This window comes from Vanellus vanellus (assembly GCF_965231255.1).
Source record: "Vanellus vanellus genome assembly, chromosome: 3".
Classification (NCBI taxonomy): Eukaryota; Metazoa; Chordata; class Aves; order Charadriiformes; family Charadriidae; genus Vanellus; species Vanellus vanellus.
This window is the reverse complement of record NC_138907.1, coordinates 32329844-32352789: the sequence shown is the minus strand read 5'-3', so window position 1 is coordinate 32352789 and position 22946 is coordinate 32329844. Positions and strand designations below refer to the sequence as shown.

General features: G+C 41.9%; 1 protein-coding gene across 2 annotated transcripts in view; it reads right to left on the bottom strand.

The window, feature by feature from the left end:
- TTC7A (tetratricopeptide repeat domain 7A) overlaps nt 1-22946 on the bottom strand; it is a gene marked incomplete at its 5' end in the record, with an annotated part of 176490 nt that overhangs the window by 21849 nt on the left and 131695 nt on the right. For both annotated transcript variants that reach the window (XM_082480621.1, XM_082480622.1), the window contains one exon: nt 12774-12976. In XM_082480621.1, the coding sequence (XP_082336747.1) occupies nt 12774-12976 (203 nt within the window). The remainder of the gene's footprint in view (nt 1-12773; nt 12977-22946) is intronic.

Below are 22946 nucleotides of genomic sequence, written 5' to 3'. Positions count from 1 at the left end.
CAGCCCTGAGCAACCTACTCTATATTTGAAGTTGGCCCTGCTGTGAGCAGGAGGTAGGACCAGATGACCTCCAGAGGAAAGGTCCTTTTTCACCTAAATTCTTCTGTGATTCTAATGTGCCTCATGACATGTGCGCTAAGATATTAAGCGCACTTAATATATCATCACTGGTGTCAGGTATCATCAACACTTTCATCAGCTGGAATGCTGCCGAGCTGACTCAAATACTGTACATCTTGTCTAAATGCAATTAAAACGGCACATGGCAGTTTCTGTGTATCTCAATTAGCCTTGTACCATGCATGGTGACATTCAAAATTAGCTGACTTGGAGGCCTGTTCCCCACTCTATTCAGAGCTTATATTGGGCTCGCCTGGTTTGTTGTAAAACTTACTAAGGCTGACAAAGTAAGGCCCTCCTTCAGAGTCACATTAACCACAATTTGGATTTTGGGGGAATCAAAGCAAAGCTCCCACAGTACAAACCTAATGAATCAAACCCTAAAAGACTAACATTCCTGAATAAAGCAGCAAACCTCACATAGAGCTCCACAGACCTGCCTCTTCTTTTATTGCTCTGCTCTTAGGATGTAAGACGAGCAGCGGGCAGTGACATCTCTCCCACACTGGCATCTATTATTGTAACGCTAAGTGCTAGCTCCTATCACCCCTGTAATCCTGTTTGGGAAGCTCTGCTGCAGCATTTACGTTCTTATCTTTGTTTAGTCAATGCTGGCAAATGAAAGCATAAACAAATAATCTCCACTCTACAGCTTGGCACTACTGAGATGCTGCCATGTGTGTTCCAGTTGACTTTTAATTTACAGTCTCTTATGCCGGTGACAATCTTGGAAAGCAGATACAGCCTGGTAAGTGACGCAACTGTAAACCTGATGGTTTTATGAGCCTACCCTTTATATTAAAATGAATGCTGAATAGGTGAACGCAAGCAATGAGAGAACTGAGCTAAATATGAGAACATTGATGCAGTAATTTGTCTGGAACAAGTCAGTATAATTTCACCTCATTTCCCGCCTTAGGCCATGCACCAGATACTCACCTGTCTCATGTGACTAATTTAAAGAGGTATGTGATCTACACAAACATAGGCACCCACTTTAATTGCACAGTCTCCCCATATCTTCAGGGGAAGAACAGAGGTAGACTCTTCCACAAGGCAATGCAGAGCAGGAGCCTAACAAAAGGGGCTCTGCACCAACCTTGGAGGAGTCCCTCTCTCTGGGCAACAGGTGGAGGGAGCGACCAACCCATCTACCTAAGCTAAAGGCTGAGAACTAGGCAATGTGAATTTTCACCTATGACTTAAAAGCACCTAAAATGGAATTGCCACCTCAGACTCACAGAAGCAAAGAGGAAGTACAAAAGCCCATTGTTTTGTTTATTTCTTACAAAGCCGATGGCTATTAAGTAAAGCCCAACAGAAAAATTACTACCCACCAGACTTCCAAAAATACTAGTAATAAGGATGGATTTAGGCAAACAATATATTCGCCAATGTCAGCGAACTGCATGACTCCAGAGAGCAACCGCGAGACAGAGATGCCCAAGCCTGTTTCTGATTAAGCAGCTCTGAGTTGGTATGCTGCGCCCAACAACCGTCTCCAGTCTGTGCCCTCCCTGATGGAGGAAAGGCTCGGCTAAATACATTGGTCATAAATCTCCCCACTGAAAGGTGATTAGCTTGAAAATCCCCTGTTGTTCTGTCAGGAAGCCATACAAAAGAGTTGCGAAGCCATTAAATTACATCTTGCAGATATGTATCTAAGGAGAATACACGGCATTTGGTGATACATGGAAACTACCGCGGTATACCTTCAGACAGCTTGTACGAGTATCTCTTTCCAAATTAACATTCTTGCCATCTGATTCTCATTAGACTCACTCAACTGTTCCGTTAATCTTATATTTTTCCTCCCAAGAGATTAACATTGATTTTTTGTCTTGTGCACACACAGGAAGGTCACACTGTTTCCTACAGGGTGGATTCATTCAATAAGGAACTACGCTATTAAAACTGACTTGACGTTATTGTCAATAGAGCTGAGCTGCCACAATGATGCTTATTTTTAAGAGAATTTCAGTGTAACTCTCCTGGGTCCAGCTACATCCGTCATTCCACTCCATGATACACACAAGCCACTTGACAACTCATTAAAAATATATATAAAAAATGGAGGTCAGAGTTGTGTTCCAGGGAAGCCCTACTAACATTCAAGCTCCACGGCTAATTTAAAAAATAATAAAACTCAAAATGATTACAAAATGCTTCTGGGAATAGTTGTTCTTCAACAGAAAAAGGAAATAGGAAGGTAGGAGTGCAGGTGGGCCTGCAAGGTGTTTTTAGCTGGACACTCTGGGTCCAGCTAAATTGACACTCTGAGGACAGTATGAATTCAGTCACTGGTGGTCTGGGCAGAGCAACCAGCACACCAGAATGGGCAAGGGCTGTTTTGGGTCTGGTTAAGTCCTACTTACAGAGACCTTTGGGGCTGACCCTTTCCTCCCTCATAAATTGATCCAGCTCCAGCATCAGAGGGGTCAGATTGTTCTACCCATCTCTCGTCCTGGAAGGCTGCCCCAGAACCTCTCTGCACCGATGGCTGGGAACCCTCTTCAATCTCCAGTGCCAATTTACGGGGCATAAAGCTGCATCTTTCAGTTGATTCAGCTTTTCTCTCCCCACAGCATTCGCTATTTGTTTCCACATGTACCTCAGAGAGCAAATGTATCCCTCCCCAGTCTTTGTTTTGCTACCCTGACAAGCTAAGCTCTCTCTTGCCCATCCCTGCCCATCATAGGCAGTTTGGGTTTTTTTCCCCTGCTCGTTTTCCAGCTGGGGCTTCTCTCTCTTGAGCACTTTCGCAAAAACAGGCCAAAGTCACATTAGCAATATTAAACAGCAGCTTATTGATTGGCTGGAGCTTTATAGAAGCATGGGGAAGGATGAGAGGAAAGGAGTAAGAGGAGTTTTCAACACGTAAAAAATGCACAAAGAACAAACAGGAAACCTGTATTAACTTCCTGCCTTGGAAGTCGAATTTTCCAAAGTGCTGAGGAGTTCCTCCCAATTTCTTGGTCCTGGATTGTCTGTTCTGTTGTTTTCAGACACTCCTTCAACACCACTGGAACGAGCTTCTGACCTAAGTGCACTTTCAGATTCTTTGTAGTGAATTTTACCTTTCTTGGACAAAATAGCAAATAAATAGCATTGAAAGAGCCTTCTGGGGCAAAACAAGTATGAGCTCATCTCCTGCAGAATTCTGTGAGGAAGAGAGGGATGGAAAAGGAAGAAACAACCTGTTGAACAGCTAATGGGAAAAGAAGTGAATTTAACTGAGTGATCAATGCTCTACCTTGGTATTTTAAAGTAAGCACCAGTCTGTGCTTTTTGCTGTTTCTTCTACGTCCCTTCCAATTCTTTCCCCTCCCTTTCTCTCTTACACACCTATATCTCACTGTTTGCCAGTTCTCCAAATGTACTGGAGAAATGCAGAAAAAAAATTGTGAGAAAAATTGTTAACAGCGTAAAGGGATTTCCCCACATTAAGGGAAAACTTATGGGGTGGGCTAAACTGTTTAAATGTTTTGTACCATCAGAGTAGTCCAAATATATCCTGCTGGAGACTAGGACTTAGCAAATTCACCCTTCCAGTCTTTTCTTGTACACTCCATATTAGGTAGACCTAAGAGAGCCCCAGAGTCTGTAGCTCTCCAAGCTGCATCACAAAATACGTCACTAGTCTTCCTTTAGCTTGCTAGAATCTCCTGTTGACTGTCACTATTGCTTACTTAATTAAGAAAAAAAAAAAAAAAAAAAAAGGGACTTTGAACAAAGTTGTTCCATTTTTGGAAAGGCTTGTAATGACTGTCTACTCAAATGCTTTTTCTACCTTTAGGTCCGTCATCTCTCTCTTAAAAATCCAAACCCCTTCTCACCAGGGGAAACCGCAGAACTGCACCGGTACAAACCCATTCTGTTCGCACTGAATTTGCGGAGCAGAAGGATACATTCACTGTCAGAGAAAGGAAGCACTCTCCCTCCCCCCCTGCTAAAATCTATTTTTTGCAGGCGTTGTCATATCTTATCCCCAGGAAGAGAGGGGGGCTGTGCTAGAGTCCTCAGATTCACATTTGCTTCTGTTTACTCTGTCCTTCACAGCACCGCTGTAACAATTTATCAATACAAGGGAGGGCAAGGCACAACAGGCAGGCAAGGCAGGCTCCTCTAATGAAAACAAATCCTTGCGAAAGGAAGAAATAGTTCACAGATCTGCCTCCTAAATCCCACTCCCACCGCAATAATGTTTTCATCACTACTTACATTTAGGGACATAAGGGTACTCAGAGCAGTAAAGTACATCATTTGTGCTGAACAGTCGCAGTACCTTGCCCAAAATAATTTGTGGTCCAAAAGCCCAAATGAATAAAGCACCGTAGGAGTCTAGACATATAATTAGAATAAATAAGATTTTGCGCTTACAGAGCGCCTGTCATCTGAAAGTATGCGCGGATATTAATTAAGCTCCCCAAACCCCAGATGAAGTAGATTAGTAGCTTCATCCCTGTTTTACAGAGGTTTAGAGTAAAGTGTGACACATAATCACAGCTGAAAGCGCAGCGGAGCTGGCCATGCCGGGGATGGAGAGCGCCAGGGCTCCACCTCCTCTCCAGCCCTCTTCACTGAATTGCCTTCAATGGAAAATGACTGAGTTGCGTTTTTTCGCTCTCTGGAAGAGGAAGGTCCCACCCTGTTGCACAACAGTGGCAAAGCCCCAGCCTGCAGTGTTTTGATAAAACCCACAAAACGGTGCTCAGCTTGGGAAGAGAAACCAGGAGCTCGCTCGCTCTCATACATTACCTTTGGGTGCTCTATCCTCCTCTTTCTAAAATGCCAAGAGACCACCCCTGCATCAGCATCCCCCACAAACAGTCCTAGTAACATGGCTCGTGGCTTCTCAGGTTTGGAGGACATGGCATACGTAATATCTCAAGTGCTTTAATATATAATCTAGGTTTTTGTTTTCCTATTTCATTGCATTGCACTATAACTCAGAAGCCACACCAACCTAAGATCACACAGACACAATGTAATTAAAAACTATGGCCAATACACACATCAAAACCTTACAATAACCCTCTCTTGAAGCAGAAATTCTGGATAATGAATAACAAACACATCTGATATCCTCCAAAAACATTTAAAGTAATAAACTCAATGTATATATGTATTTGAGAAAAAAATACTTTAAAAATAGTGTTACTAGTAATACTTCAATTGTTTTGTACGTCAAAGAACAGTTAGAAATTAATTTTGCTGTCATTATCTTTTGATATTCAAGTTCTTGCAAAGCAATTTCTTAAAGATTCCCTTTAAGAATTTAAGTAGTAGCTGTGATAATGAAAAATATTCTCAGTATCACAGAGTGGTACAACTGTCCACTTAATCAAAATTACGCAGCCCCTAACTCTGCTTATCATCTTTGCCAAAACAAGAGCAGGGAAGCATAAAACGCAGCTAGGAAGAAATATCTTGAGAACAGATAAAAACCGGTCGCTCATTGCATCTCCAGATACAATTATCCACCTAATTACACTCAGGACCAATGCACAGTTTTCCTAACTACAGGGAGATACATTCTAATTGTGATGTTCAATTCTCTGTACACAAATATAAAAACCTGAGCAAGAAATGTCACTAGAAAATGGAAACAGACCACAGCATACTTATCCACAAAATAGCAGACAAATTGGATAAAATATGGACACAAAGCAGCTCCTTAGATGATAAATAACTATTAATGTGAAAACTATGCTCTTTTGTTCCCACATTTAAGCACAGAAGGCATTCTAACCTCAGCTTTCAAGGTAAAAATGCTTTTAATTAGGGTCCTAGCAACCTTACAAGATGTACAGACCTTGGTATGATGGAGCTATGATAATTCACCCATGCTGAGAAGCTGCCCCATGATTTATATGATTACTTCATGGCAGCATGAAACAAATCCCCAAGGAAGTAATGCATGTCATCCTTAAAAATATTAAGCAATCAAGCCATGGTTTTATTATGTGAATGGATGCCTGTGAAAACAAGGATGCATGCACCACACTGTGAGGTAAAATGAAATAAATGAACAGAAATAATTCATTTCCATGTTCTAATCAGTGGAAACTGTAGTCTTCAAATTGTCCCGATGCTACCAAATGCGAGTCTGGAGACAATAGGTTGACTCTTCTACTAAAATGAACATGAAATTGCATCCTAAGTACACAATGAAGGCCAAATTAAACAGTCCAAGATTCTTTGTAAAGGCTCTTTCTTTTTATTCGGCCCTTGCATCCAACTGAACAATTAAGAGCAGAAGATTTAAACAAAGCATCATGTAGTTTTTAAACGCTCAAATCTCATCAAAAGCAATGTACTTATCTTAGGCAAAAGGCACATAACCTATACAAAAACCTGTTCTCAAGCAAGCTCTTCAGCTTCCAGCATTATCAGCAGAGAGAAATTTGCGTTCCATCAGCTAAAAGGATGTCCCTGGCAAGCAAAATGAAGAATATATATCAAAGACTAGAACTGCATGCTTGCTGCCTGTGTTGTATTCACAGGCTGGGACACTGACATCTCTGCAAGGACCCGAGACAACACCGCTACACTGCTCACCGCTATTATAAATCACAATCCGCTCATTAGAGATGCTGACCGTTCAGAAAAAAACTAGCCCCTACAGGCAGGAGGAGATGGAAACAGAGCTGTGATAATGAGATCAGGTTAACACAAAACATTTGAAATAGAACATTGTATTTGTACGACAATGTATATAGATAATGATTATATGAGTAGAAGACCATGGGACAGTGAGTTGTTTTTTTTAAACGCTGAGTCTACAACACTGTATTTGAAGCAAAGCTAAATTTTTGTAAGTGCATTACTTGCTCTAGCCTTGTCATCTTAAAAAGAACTGGAAGAAGTTCAGAGAGAGACAATGGCAATAATGAAAGGAATGGGACTGGTTCGGTAATAGATATCTATAAAATCAGTAATGGGGGTGTGTGTGAATAAGAATCAGTGGTGTGTTACGTCTTCCAAAATAAGAACAACGTGCATCCGTGTGGCTAGGAAGAGCTGCATGAAGAACATCCAAAATTTGGCAGTTTTTGTTCAGCAGAAAGCAGACCTGCAGGTCTCCTTGCTGAAGGGTAATGTGAATGCTAAAAGTTAACACAGGCTCAAGAGAAGTTCATGAAGGAGAAACCCACTGTGAATTACTAAACAAATAGAATCTACATCTACTTCAGGATGTCCTTGAGCTAAGTCATAACCTTAGAAGTACTGTATACGCCCGCCCTGGTCTCACTCTTTCCTAGGCACTTCCTTATGCTGCTGTTGGAAAGAACAACTACTTGAACCTCCGGTCTGACCCAGTACTGTCATGCCAATGTTACGTTTAGTATCTACTTGCAGAAAAAATCCTGGTATTAGCTTCAGATTCACTTGGAGGGATGACTGAATGGAAAGCAGCTTTGCAGAAAAGGACCTGGTGGACAAGCCGGCCATGAGCCAGCAATGTGCCCTTGCGGCAAAGGCAGCTAACAATCTCCTGGGCTGCAGTACGGCGTTTGTCTTCCCAAGTCACCATTATGGGTGATGGGGCCCTACTTTCCTGGAGATGGCTGGACACCTGCCTGCCCATGCGAAGCAGTGAAGGAATTCCTTATTTTGCTTTGCTTGCGTGTGCGGCTTTTGCTTGCATTATTAAACTGTCTTTATCTCAACCCACGAGTTGTCTCACTTTTAGTCTTCTGATTCTCTCCCCCATTGCAACCTGGGGGAGTGAGCGGGTGGCTGTGTGGTCCTAGTTGCTGGCTGGGGTTAAAGCACGACACAGTGTTACCTGTATATTCCACTTGAATTGAGTACGGAATAAATCAAATGAATTTTCACTAGATTATGTTTTCCACCCATTTATGTGGTCACAACAGAACACAAATACATTCTGAAAACTGCTTTCCATTTTCACCTTCACAAAAACTCACCAAACAAAACCCAATATATATTTCACTTTGTTTCGCTATCAAGCATAGGGATGAGGCAGTGCAGACAGCTACGTGGCATTCTGATTACAACCTTATCATCCTTACCCCAGCCTTCAAGAGAAATGAGGAATCATTACAATCTTCCACTGCAATCGATAAGACTCAAGTATGAGTCAAGCGAATTCTTTTTTTGTTTTGACCTGTTAAATCTGGCACAGTGATGGAGATGAGGGTGCCCATTTCCTTCCATTTTAAATACGCAATTCTTTTTCTGCTCCCCTGAACTAAAACATGTTGAGAATAGCTCTAACTGGAAAAAGTGCTATGTGAGATGCATGCTGGGCAGGAGTCTTCTGAAAATCTCAGTATGTTTTTAGTTTACCTTGTAATATTACGTATGGAGCTTTAGGACTCAAAGCCAACACACTGGCATTGATTTTCACCTCCTCCGAACCAAAAGGGAGAACAGTACTGAACGCACTGTGGCTGGGAACTAGCAAATTTCAGTGTCTTTCTCTACTGACATACAGGTAGGTGGATTTGTGTATCGCTTTACAAGGCGGTGTCATCTGCCCTAGCTTATGTTATATTTTCTGACTTGGTTGGGCACACATCAGTTTTGTTATCACTGTCCCAAAGCTGTGGATATCATGATGTTATGTAACCAAATTTGGTACATACTGAAAGAAGTATGCCAGAGTTATTTGGTTTAGAAATGTTCTGTTAGAGATTAGCATCGGCACGGTTGACTAATCACAGTGTAAAACAAGTGGATATGGGCTAAGTTCTTGTTTCTGGACCAGTGAAGATACCTACTCGTGGAAACTCCATCAGCCCCCCTGGGAGAGAGAAGTGCTCTCTGATCTTTGCAAGCAGGCCCCAGAAGGAGCCTGTGAAAGGGAAGAAGAAGGGAGAAAAAAAAAAAAAACAACCAACAGGGCTGTTCTAGTAAAGGGAGGGAAGACAGAAATGTGTGAGACAGAACAAGGAGAAACGTGGGAAAAAAAAAAAACCAACCTAGCAAGTCATATTTCCTAAAGAGAGCTGTGGTCTTACAGTATGTACAGTTTCTAAGGGCCAATCCAAAATAATTGTTTCTGACAGCAAACAGTTGTTCAACCAAAGGAGTAGCTCCACACCTCACCGGGAGTACTTTGGTACATAAGTATGCTCCCAATAGCCCCCCAAACTGATTCTATGTGTTTTTTCCAAGTGAAAACAAATGTGCTTCCTTAGATTAGGTATTAGCCAGTAGCATTTACTTTGCAAAGGCCATTGGTGGATTCTTAATACAGGCTTCTTAAGGATCCTGTGGCATCACTTACAAACTGCAAGCGCTAGCAATAAACAGCACAACTACGTGGCGTTTTCAACGTGCCTGTGGTTTGCTTACCACAGTATCGGACACCAAGTGCCAGCAGCCCCCGCTATGAAGCGGCGCATGCTACCCACCTCATCAGATGCACTCAGCGCGGCAGTCCTGCTATATGGTGCTGCTCTTCCACGCAGCAGCGTGCTTTATATGGAAAGCTCACTGATTTGACAGCTACTGTAAACACCCTACAGACACAGTAAAACGCAGCCCTTTTCAGCTACGCAGAGAAAGAACTTGTGTTTATTATGGTGGTGATTCTACCCCGTGTAAAAGTGAAGTTGCTGAAACCTGATGGACTCATTCATTGCTAGATCTGTGCCCTTCATTTAAAGCCAGCACCTCTCTTCAGGTTGGAATTTTCTAAATATAGCTTTGACAACCCAGTTCCGAGAACCCAGGGGAAGAGACGTGACTACTTTGCTAATTGATGCTGATACACCAGGGAGAATGGGCACTGTCTACAGCACAGTTTTCCCTTAAAGTGGACTAGGTCAGTTGGATGGCAATTGCACCAAGACAAACAGTAGTTCTCCTAACCAGACCCTATTTCCCTAAATTATTACACAACCACAACAGTATTACTACAGTGGGAAAACTGTGTACTCAAATCTTTGGGGAGACCAGCACTGAAACAGCACGTGTGAATTTAATTTCAGCCGCCTGTGTATATGTCTTGCATAGTTTCAAGCCACATTATCACGAGTTGATAATCTAGTTTGGCCTCTTGCATAATCCAAGACATGCATTTCCCTCTGGTAGGGGACTGAACATACTGTGCTCAAGAACTTGTATTTTTACTAACAGTAGGGCTAGTACTTGCCTAATGCATACATTTCAGAAAGGCATCCAGCCGCCTTCTGATGGCCTTGAGGAGATGCAGAATTTACCACTTGTTACATTATATCCTCAATTGCATAAACCCAGTCTTAAGTTCTCCATAGGGACACTGTCTCATTCAGTACAGAGGACAAAAATCACTTCGCTAGCAGCCATTCAATATTTTATTTTTGCCCTTTTTATTTGATGCATAGCCCTAAAAGCCTTGTTTACTGCACATTATTCCAGCTCTGTTCTGCAGGCAGAATGATTAATTTCTTTACAGGGTTTTCTATAGTGCTCATCAGATGCTTCTAACTTGTTATGTGCAATTTCCTAGCTTTTGGAAAAGCATACAAAGGAATGCCATTATGTGGCATCCTATAACTACTTCCATGATTCATACCAGCAGGGATAGACCAGACCTTTGCTATCTTAGCTAACAGGTGTAAACCCCGGGCTGCCAGCATGGCCAAGCAAAAGGAGATGAGGCACATGCTTAAGCAAGTGATTTTCACTGATATTTGCTGGAACCACAATGGGAAGATTCGGAATTTTAAGGAGACTGAAGGCTATGGAGTAGAAGTACTGTTTACAAGTTTACACTCCTTTGTCTCTCTTGTCCTTTCCAATGTGTCCACCCCTCAACCCATGTGTTTCAGCCTGGTTCCTTAACCCAGTCTCATTCTTCTTATCTATACAGTCTTATCCAGTTTTACCTATCTTACTGTATCTGATATTCTACCTATCCTTATTTCTCTCACTTTGTTACTGAGTTTTATATTTCCTCTTCTCTACTTGCTTACGGACTGAGTCTCTGAGCCCAGATTCCCCATCTCACTGTCTTTTTCACATCTCCTAAATTTTACTCACATCCCTTGACTAAGAGATGATTGAGCTTACTGGGGTTTGAGGGGAATAAGCATTCACAGACTCCTGAGAGGTTTCAGAAATACATATCTACTAAGCACGTACAAAATGTGTTTTTCAAAGGTTATAATTTGGGTAACCTAGGAAGGATTTTCTTAGGGATAGTAAAAAGCACATTAATATGTTACAGAGACCACCCATTCCTGACAAAACCTGGAGACACTGCAGCACAGTAAAGAAGATGTCACAAAAGCCTTTAAAGTCTGTTCTTTAGCCTCATTTTCAGAAACAGTTAAGCCACGTTGGGTGACATTTTCCAAAGTAAACTGGGCCAGAGCAGACGTGCATCTCAGAAATTTTTATTCCAAATGACTATAGTTTCAGAAAACTGAGCAACTGAAATGGGAAGACGCAGTATGTGGTTCCGCCCATAAAATAAGACAAAAATGAAAGCTATTAGTATCATGTTGGCATCTAACTTCATGGCTGCTCTGATACCGGTGACTTGTCTGAAATCATGATATTAAGTGAGCAAAGAATGTCATTTTATCCTGACAGGTTTTTACCAACTCATTTTGTAAAGGTTGGATCACAGCAATAAAGTAATATTATCGCCCCATATAAGCCTAATATGTGCATAGCTGTTTTGTAACCTGCTCCTGACATATGCACCAACCATTCATTTGCTGGTTTTGCTCTTAACATTCATTATTACCAAATATCTCATCCCTTGCCTGTAGGTTCTCTCAATTATAACTTCACTTTACATTTCTCCTCTTGTGCACTGATACCCCTTCAGTTTTGGAGTTGCCTGCAAACCTTATCAGGACCAAATTTATGCCAGGAGATACAAATCTGCTAGCAAAGACACAAAGTGGTAACATGGATGTAGAATTCCTGTAAAAATTAAATTATTCAAGAAAGACTTCTAAAATCCCAGCGAGACCTAGTAAGGGCTACAGTTAACAAGACACATCATTGATGAAATAGGATTAACTGTTCTGATTTTGTAAGAGAAGTGGGTTTTGGTCTTCCACAAAGCTCCCTGTATTACTATTATTATTAAGCTCTAGGCCCTGTGTCTGTAAATAAGTTTGTTTTGGGGATAGTGCAACGGAAAAAAATACTTGCTGGATAGGAGTGTTACCAAAAAACCCCACAAACGTGGAGTCACCACCCCTACACAAGTTTGGAGCAAAGCCACAGCTTAAGATAACAACATATTCATTTTATTGTAAACGCATAGTTTATCTTGATTTGAGTAGACCCAAGACTCCAGCCCAAAGTTTACAAAACCCGTAGATATCTATATTCTATAGTTATTTAGTTCAGATTTTTCAAACAGCAGTGTACTGCTTATTTAAATGCATAACAGTTAGTAGGAAAAGCAGCAAAGACAAAGCAGTGCATTGACTTCCAAAACTATCAGCCTTTATCAATTAAAATATTTACTTGTGACACAAGTCCTAATTAGTTAAAAACATTCAATCCAGTCTTAAAATAGAGGTTCAAGCTACCCAATTTATTCTTGGAACAGTCACTTGCTCTCAGGATTAGGAAGACAATGGCATCCAGAGCAAGCGTGAGCCCTCTCCCCTCGTATTACAGTTAATCAGGAACATAAATACTATAATGGAGCTGAGCCCCTGCAAACTCACCAGGCTGTGCATAATTTCCACTCCAGCTGGATTCACTGTGAGCGCTTCATCATACAATTGCCTAGCCTCCTCCAAATTGCCTTTCATCTCTGCAAGCCTCCCACGCATGTACAGTACAGCATGAGATGTGGGGAAAAGACTAGCTGCCTCCTGGATACAAAAGCCGGCTTCTTTGAGATGCTGTTGCTCCATGAAGAGTTCAGCTGAAAAAAACACAAAACACAAAAACCAAAAAACACCCTACCATTAGCTGAAATAAGTCAGAGACCGTTCTACCCATTAATTACATATCATCTTCTTTAAGCATATTAAAACACGAGGCCATGATCCTGCACAGCGCTTACTACTATGGTTAGTGCTTATTATCACGTGGATTCACTGAATGGATCTTTTTTTAATGCTAAGGGCTCTATACGGATGGTTGTGGATATCTTTAGGTGTTGTCCTGGCAGAGGACGGCCTTAAGGATTCCTCAATCAGGAATGTAAACAGTGCTGAACTGAGCCCTGAGGAAGCAGGGCTGGTAGCCACTTGGAGCCATCATAAGTATTTCCAAATAATCTGGGGGAAAAAAGAACAGAATAAGCCATCACTGTCTACTGAGAACTTTAAACATGTCAGAGTAATAGGATACATCTGACCGAGCTGGACACTAGATAACTTATTTAAAAGAGTATTTCCACATTTTAAAAGGTGATTAAAAGTGTTTCTCTATGCTTATTTGTCTAGTTTATGAGATGGTTGTCTCTTTTTTTCAGAGACTATTAAAATCAAAAGGCTTTTATCATAGAGACTTATTTATATTGTGTATTCACACATTTACTTCCTCATACATACGCTATAGAAAAACAAAAGAGAGCTCTTGGGAGAGACTGCTCAGTCATTTACTTTCTTCAGCTATCTTTGGGGCTTTCTTAGGAAAAAAAAAAAAAAGTAACAGGCATACTAATGTGCTTGACTGTCAATTTGTTAATCAAATAATTTCTCATGTTAAACATAAATGTCATAACGTATGTCATGGCTAAACGTTAACATTTCTCAGGATTTGGACTAGATCATTGTTGGACTAGATGATCATTGTAGGTCCCTTACAACTGAACTAAGTCTATTCTAATTCTAGATTTATTATGCATTAAATCCTTGCAAAAAGCTTCAAAAGTAATACTCATTTTTCACTGCCAGATGTAACTGAAAAGAGAAACTGTGTTTTTAGACATATATATGTATATATGCCTGTATGTGTGTATGTATGTATGCACATACATATATAAAATAATTCTCTCTCTTCATGCAGCAGCCATTGCTCTTTGGCCCATAACCTGTTTGTGTTCTACATGTTACCACTGCAAAAGCTCAAAGCCTCTCTTTTTTTTTTTTTTTTTTTTTTTTAACTGATGTGGTAATGCAGTAGTATTGACAGTTCAAGAGTCCAATTCGAAATGACTAATTCAGACTCCAGATTTAGATAAATAATTCTGAAATTAGACACAACCTTAAATGCCCTGACTTTTAATGACAGTGAATATTCTCAGGAAGTCTCTGTGAGGGGGGAAATTAGCCTGAAAATTCCTCTTAAATAGCTTTGAAACTCTGCCAGTTTCAAAACGCTAGGAGACCCAGAAGACTGTGGGGACTTGGCACGCTGACATGGAGCTTGCTGGGTAGAGGTGAGCAGGAGAGCATCTCATAGGCAGTCCTCCTTGACCATGGAAAGGCTCCTCCTTGGCCTATCCGACATGAGACTGGGACCACAAATAGCACTTCTGTTGGCACACTGAACACAATCGTGTACTGAAATGACAGCATGGCTGGACAACCTTCCACTTCTGAAGTGGTCCTTCTAGAAGAAGGGCGAGACGTTGCCAAGAAAATTCTCGAATGTTTCTTAGCCATCCCTAGGTAGTGCTATAGATAAATGTCATTCTTCAAGGCTGTCAACATGAGCAAAACATTAGTTCCTTGGTAAGAGCTATACTCTTTAAGGGTGACTCATATACTATTTCTCTCTGGTTAATCGTTATAAAATCTCAGCATGCATCCCTTCCCTTGGCTCCGAGAGGATGCAGCTATCTATAATAACAGAAAGCAAGGCCGTGTACCTTGTCAAGCTGAGTATGTGCGCAGCCTTATTCAAAAGTTTGTGGGAGGACAGTATCTTACTTGCACTTCCCAAGGAACAGAGCATTTTCCTGCCAAGTGCTGCATAGCAGCTGATGCCGTGCATGTGGCAATAATGAAGATGGGGATGTGCAAAGTGACAATTCACAGCCTGAAGACAAACACTTCATTTGCAAAGTTAGCACAAACTTAGTGGCGCAAAAGAAGGGGTGAAATCTTGGCACTGTTTGAAGTCAGCAGAAGTTCTGGATACTGCCATATTAAAAGCTCTATTAGCAACTAACAGCATAATGTGACTTGTTTCATTTCAGGAAAGAATCGGGAGCAAGGGGGTTTAGATGTGAAATCACACACAGCCGGTGTTTCAATGCATACAAAATGGAGAGTACTTACTCTTTCTTTCAATGGTGCCTGTAAATCTTCTTCAGTAATAACAATTATTTAGAGGAAGTGCAGCAACACAGAATCTACAAATTGTATTTTATGGTATAGTAATGTAGCATATTAAAGTTCAGTCCATTTCTTTGCAGGCTCAATAGTCAATAAAAAATGATTTAATGGTGTGGGAGGTCTAATTTGCATGAAAAAAAGAATGAGAGGTGCCTTTGGGTTACAAAAGGAAAAGAGTGCACCCACCAAGCTAAAAATAGACATGAAGGGAAATCGTTTAGGCCTGCATTAAAATATGTTTTCCGTAAACTCCTTTTTCACTTCTATTACATACTTATGTTATTTACAGATTAACAAGATGCAACATGGAATAAAAACACAGCTAGAGGCAGAAATCACCCCCCCCTCCCCCAAAGATTCATTATCATGGTAATACTACTGCCTCCTCAATGGTACTGAAAGTACTGAAACACCTGCTTTTGTGTTACCTGGATTTGCAGCTTCCTGTTCACTGGATTATTCATTGTATCTCCTTATATCACCTAATCATGCTGTAAACAAACATCTAACCACATTAGCAGCACTTGTGAGGAAGTCCTGTTATAGAGAAGTGGCATCCATTCCACTCAAAAGAAGAGGGCATCTCCTTAGGCTGACACAGGAAGAGAAGATCTGTAATTCTTATCCTGTGAAAGGTTCAATGCTTCAAGGAAAGCATTTATGAACCTCCAACTGTTGGACTACATTGTTCTTGGTACTGACATTCTTCGCAGCTTTGAATCCAAAGGCCATGTTTGCAAGCTTCCTTGCTCTCTCTCACTTCACACCATCTTCATAAAAACTTAAACAATTTTGCATTCTGTTTTGAACTAAGTACTGCCAATGGCTTTCTGAATGCTACTGAGCAAAGAGATGATAATTCTGGATGTACCACCTCCTCTATTAGCATCTCTGGAGTAATGCTAGAAACCAAATGTGAATGATTATTAGGAAATATTGCAGCATTTTTACCTATAGGTATGGGCTGAGACAGTGCACTGCCTGGATGGGCAAAGACAGGATGAATTGTGCACTGTCTCCATTCACAAATTGAAGCTTGAGCCTGCACCCACTGAGACCACGAGCAGCTATCCAGCTGACTCTAAGGTCCAGCCTGGCTTGATTTATTTCTTTCCCATATTCAGCTTATGCTTCCCGTCTGTGCTCTCCTGCAGTCCTGTCCAGCCTACTCTGCTGTTCTTCCAAACAACTGTTGTCTCCTCTTGTGGCTATGGCTGCCTCTGTCTTGACGCGCAACTAGACTTCCACTGATACACCAGTCTTAATCCTGGGCCCCGTCCATGACAGCAGCATGCATCTCCACTCAAATTATCATTAACTTCTAATATGAGCTCCTAGTTCTTCCAGCTGTTCCTGCTAGCATTTAAACCCATCTACAGTGAAGATCTTTAATCACATGAGAATTGCCAGAAGCATATCATCTACTCACTCCAACGACCAGTAACAAATGCACAGAGTGAGAGCACTTCCCAGAACACTGACAAAGTTGGGTATCCTGCAGTCAGGCTCCTTTTTTCATCTCCAAGATAAATTATTTGACAGACCTCTGTTAGGGAGTCCATCAGAGGAGTAACAACAGTGTAATCTAGCCATGTTGGCATCACAGTGCTAGTCTGAGGAACAGAGTTGCCTGCCATCACCTTGAACGCTGACTCTATTCCCCATTTCCTAAGTGTTTCAAAGCAGTGTCAAGAGTGATTGTGCTTGTCACCACAGAAGCAGCAACAACTGTAATTCTAGCCAAAAAAAATCAAATGGATTAAAAATGTATTTCTGCAATGTGAACACCCCAAGAGTTAAAATTTCATTCCTTGTAAATCACGTTCGGTGTTATCCAAGACACACCACAACTCCCCACCCAGACTGCTCCACATCACTTGGTTAAGTGTGCCCGCTGGATCTAAAGCACTTGCCTACTCTTGCCCGCCCCAAAAAATGCTACTGTATGGTAACATAGCCGGGGCAATGCAGCCAGATGATCAGCAGAACACAGGGGGGAGCAGCCCTTCACACTTTAAGAGGGTGAGAGCACCTGCAAGGATATGTAGGGACGTGATTTCTGTTCCACATCATCTGCCTTCAGGAGCTATTAATGCTTGTTACTGCAGCAGCCCTTAGCCAGCTGGAAAGACCCACTTCTCTGAGACAGCTCTGCCTTCAGCAGTGAATACAGAGCTATTACTGTGACAAAGGGTTCCCCTTCTACCTTTCCTTTCTGGCAGGTGACATTTAGTCATTGTTCTATATTATGACACCACCCTGCACACAGCAGCTTGACAATTTGCGGGCAGATTAGATGGAAGATTCCTCAAACCGTATCCTGACTGCAATAATTTCATTTGATGCAAAACTTTGATACGGAAATGAAGGAGAACAGGAACTGCCATGTGTTGCCATCCACCTGAGGTCAGCCGCCTGCTCTTTTGAATGAGGCAGCAGATTTACATCCTCAAAGGCTGTCTTTGCGTGCAAACTGGTAGTTAACTGGAGTCTGGGGACCCCCCACTTTAAGTTTCCAAGCTTCGGGTCTCACAGGGACTGAAGTGGCCACTAAGCTTATTTACAAATGCAGCATTAGAGTGAAAACTTCTGGAAGCAACACCGAACTACCACAAGCTATCTTCTATACTAAATGGGGCAGTTGAAACATTACTTGAAATACTACAAGACAGCTGGTTCCCTTATGTGAAGTGGGGCCCTGCACACTGGTGAGGAAACAGCTCTTTCCCAGCTGGGAGAAGCAAGCCAACATCATCTAGGCAATAAGGCCACCACTAATCTGGGTGACAAAAATGCTTCTGTTGGAAGGGCACCTTTTGGGTTTTCTTGAACCATCTCTCAAAATACATATTACTGGCTATAGTAAAAAAAAGGACTTTTAAGTCTTCATATTCCAGCCCAGTCAAGTATAATTTCCCATTTTCTGTCTCTGGTGTGAATAAATGTCCCGATTCCTTCTTCGTGACTGTGTACACTATATCACTTGCCCAAAAGTTACTGAGTTGCTGAGGAAATGCTAGTATTTGGTACCCTCTGTCATTCTGTGGGTACCACTGGCAGTGCAACAGGCTTCTCTCCATCTCTCGGCAAAGGATCCACAGACTGCTTAACCAAAAGCATTGCCAGTTGCCACCTGTATCCTTCACAAGCGAGTGTTCACACACACGTGAGTGTTTGCATGTCCCAGATTTCGAGAAATGGCATGTGCTCTTTGAAGGCTGTCCATGTCAAGGGATTATCAGTCCACAAAGTTGCACGCCTGGCTCCAGCAATGAGAAATATCCAGAAGCCTCAGAAATGGGGGAAGCAATCCAAAATGCCCAGTACTAATATAAGGCCAAGACTCCTTTTGACTTTTTAAATTAATTATTGACAGAAAATAAAATAAACCAAGCTGGAGGGTGTAGATCAAAACCCAGTATCCTTAAGGACATTCCGGTGAAGAGAAATGGGGAATTTGGTGGTCCTTACCCTGCACCAGAAAAGCTTAGGACAGAGCTTCCTAAACCAGGAGGCTTAGCAGCACCACTGCTGGCTTAAGAAGCCAGTTAAGAACTTCACTAGCTACATTTCAAAGGGCACCAAACCAGCTCACTTTACCATTTCTATCATCTCCAGTGTGAAGTGTTCCTAAACCCTCCTTAGTAAGTAAACACTGCAGGGCAGCCATCTTTGCAGTACACCTTTATTCTCCTCAGTAACAGGTATGTAATGAAGGACTCCCTCCTGCTCCCCCTCGCCAGGCTCCAGCTTTTCACAGTGCTTTGTGTCACTGCAAAGAGCCACTGAAATCAGCAGCGCTTATGGAGCTCAAGAACTCAAGCAGCGAATGGGGAAGTTCTAAATTTGAAATTCTAAAATTTGAAAGCAATTCCAAAAAAAAAAAAAAAAAAAAAAGGAAAATATTAGAATCGCTTCAACAACCAGTGCTGTATCACGGGATAGTATCTGACCCTGACCCCAGCTATTCTGGCAATGTCAGTAAAGATGTCTCCCAAACCTGATAAACACCTTTAATATCAGAGCTAATAACTTGAGGGGGCTTAGGATCACTAAGGCCTTTAGGTCAGAAGAGCGTTCAAACACCCGTGCGCAAGCTGTGCAAATACAGGCCGTGCTGGGTGAGCCGAGGGGCAGCAGGGGAGGGCCGGGCCGTGCCCGCGGCTGCTGCCGGGGCGCCCGATGTGCGGCTGTGCGGCCGCGGGCCAGCCGGGGTTGAGGATTCAGCCCACTGGCCCCGACGACACGTTCTCGTGGAACAAAGCCCATCTCCTCTAACACAGCTTTTTTCCCAGGAATTGGCCCATACACAATAAAATAAATAAATCTCAAGCGCTTTGTGAAGGGAGAAAAAAAAAAATAATTCCTGCTGTACATAACTCGGGGGAGCAGATGTTTTTCCATTAGCTCACTGTTCTCTGCTACACTGGCTGTCTTTACATTTCTTGTTCGTGGCATGTTCATTATGATATTTTTTTCCTAGGGTAAACTTTAGCACATTACTGAGACAGCAAGTAGCCCATTCCAGCCCCACTGTGAGCACACGGAATAGTTATCCTAGTAATTTTTCTTAAAATGCTCCTTTAAATTAGCCTTAGGTCTACCTGGTGAGGTTCGCAGACTGTGCTTAGCAGGCATTTTGCCAATCTTAGATCAAATTACCAGACCTACTTTGCTGCGAGTGGCCATATTTGGTAAAGTATTGGGTTAGTCAAGAAGCTAAATTGTCAGATATAAAGTACTAGTAGAGACAAACAAAGTGGACATTGTATTTAAAAGTAAAGCTTAAAATAATATGGCAACAGGAGCCGGAATATTAGAACTCTTATTAAAACTGGCTTGCAGCATTATAAAATGCTCCATATAAGTAGAGCATACAGTCGTTACCGCCTGGAAATATAATCACACATACTTCAGATAAGAAATCACTCCAGTTATCCAAAGAGCTTAAAACTATTAAAACTATTTCTTTTCAGTACCGACACACTTTGCTCCCTGAGTCAAAAGTGATCGTATAAAAATGTCGAATTAAGGTAAATTTTGGACATAGATTTGAAACATTTCAAGTACATTTTTCCTTGGCTAAACAGCATGATTGTATTTTCTAAACAAGAAAGGAGGAGTACCGGCATGATTTTAAAAAGGAAATAAAGGGTAGAAATAGTTCCTAGGTCGAACATTTCTCCTGGTAACACAAGCAGTATTATCACCAGTAATCTCTAGGATTCCCCTTGCAGCTCTTCCTGAAACAAGAGGCAGAAGGAGTTAACAAGCTTCACCAGTGCTGCAGAAGTTCCTTCTCTCCTCTCAAAGTTGAATTCAAGCTCTCAGTCATTAAAAGTAGAATAAAGAGGGAAAACAGGCATATGGATCGCATAAAGACCACTTCTCTTGGAGCTGCACCACAGCAGAATGTGCACGGCAGCACCCTTCCTAAGTACTCCTTGAAATGACCTGTTTCTCAGACTTGGGACCAAGAGTAATGTTAAGGTTTATTAATGTTAAAGCCTAATGAGACAACTCTCTCCTTTTAAGAGTCCGTTACATTGCAAGAGGACTGGAAGGTTATTGTTAAAAGGGACCAGACAAGCTGTGTTAATCACAGTCTTTGCTGCGGAACACTTGAAAACCGAGTGTACCTATTAGTATTCCTCTAAGCATGCCCACCGCAGGGAGTGGACAACCTCTCTACTCTTTGGGGACAGCAGAACTTGTACTCTTCCAAAGCTAATTATGACTACCTGCAGGGAAAACAGGAAGATATGGAAGCCCACTGAAGAAACGTGCTAAGTTCCCTGCTGCAGATGACTGTACTCCCAGCTGGTCCTGTAAGAGATGGCTGGACATAAGATTAACAGTGAGAATTCACAGTTTTATTTGGATGTGTGAAAGAGAAGAGAAAAGAACTCTAGAAAGAGACCACAGATCCATCAAGGAGCTCTCTGGTTGCTTACAGTAAGCTACAAAAAATAACTTGCCAAAGTTCACTAGGCACTGCTGCAGGGAAAGCCTAGGTGCAGCATCCATTATAATGCAGTATGTTTGGACTTAGCAGCTGCACTTCCAAAGCTGCTGCTTTGTTATCTTCCCCACATAACTGTGCTGGTCATAAACCCAGAAAAGTTACTGATAAAAACACTAAGTCTATGCCTTCTTGTGCGTGAGATAAGTATCTTTATCGCAGAACAAAAGAGCTTAACTATTTGCAGAGGGTTCACAGCTTCTTCAGCCACAGTTAAAAGAATGCACGTATTCTCATGTGTTAACTGTGAGACCCGTTAGGAGCGCAGCAAAGGCTCTCCAGCTCCCAAGGACTGAGGATGCTTCTGCAAAAGGCAGAAGCTCCTACTGCAGCTGCAGGTGGAGGTAAATACAGTAATAATTCCCCTACATAAGCACCATCTGATAGCTACCACCCACTAACAGTCCCCTTGCAAGCATGCGTGCTGGCTTTGTGGCCTGGCCTGGCCACTGGACGGCTGTAAGAACAGCCTGACACAGCTGTGGGATAGCTGGTCTTGTATGCCTCTTTCCAATCCAAGCGCAGAAAGCTGTAACTGGATCGGTCGGTTGGTTCCATTAGTTTTCGTGCCTTGGGATATGAAGCGGCATGGGAACTGTAATGGCTTTAATGGAACCCAGACACGATTGCAGCCTGGCACTCTAAATCCATACCCACACACACAGACATGGCCAGCTGCCTCCTGTTAGTGTCTGAAAAGGACGGATGCTTTGTTATAATTTTACTGTAGTATGAGGTTAGGAAATTGGAATAAATTTATCTAAAGATTTATGATTCATGCTAAAAAGGTTAAAGCGTTAACGACAACAAAAACAACAATACACTAATCATTTCCCAAAGGCAGATTAACATTTTTTCCCCTTTAGAGACAGGACACTGAGGTATGAAAAAGTTAGGCAACTTGCCTAGAGTCACAAGATGAGTCACTGACTGAAAAAGGACAAGTCCAAGCTAAACCTGATAGAAATCTACAGCATACTGGTGCAGCTCTATCATGAATATGAAGGGACTCCGGACGCAGGCATCAGAATGTTACACTAATCGCCCATTGCTTTCCACAGCAGTTAATTTTGGGTTGAGCTGTCATGCAAGAGCATGTGACTACCTCAACTGTTTTTAACCATGCCTTTCTGTTTAATTTGTTGTTTATGAAATATCCCTATTTTGGAGGTTATTAACTTCTTACGAGTATACCTGTTCCCCTCCTTCCAGATGGGAAAGATTCCATTACACTGGGTCAGTGATACCCTTTTGGACTATTCCACTTGCTAAGCCCAGTGTAAGATCTGACCCACTTCAAAGAAGTCCTCTAATTATTCAGGCACTGTGCCCTTCTCCACAGAGAGTAAAGACTACCCCAAAACACCTGCATCTCTCCTTAGCCCTCAGGATACCAGAATGCAGCAACTTCTACAGTACTGTGAAAAGAGAATGGGCAGTACCTCACCAAGAGCTCATTAAGCTGCATCCATAACAATAACTGCCTTCAGTAATGAAATTACAAAACAGTCACAGTACATGTTTTCAGAATATCAATCCTGATTCAAGGCCAGTTAAAAGTAAGCATGAAAGAAAACAAAGAT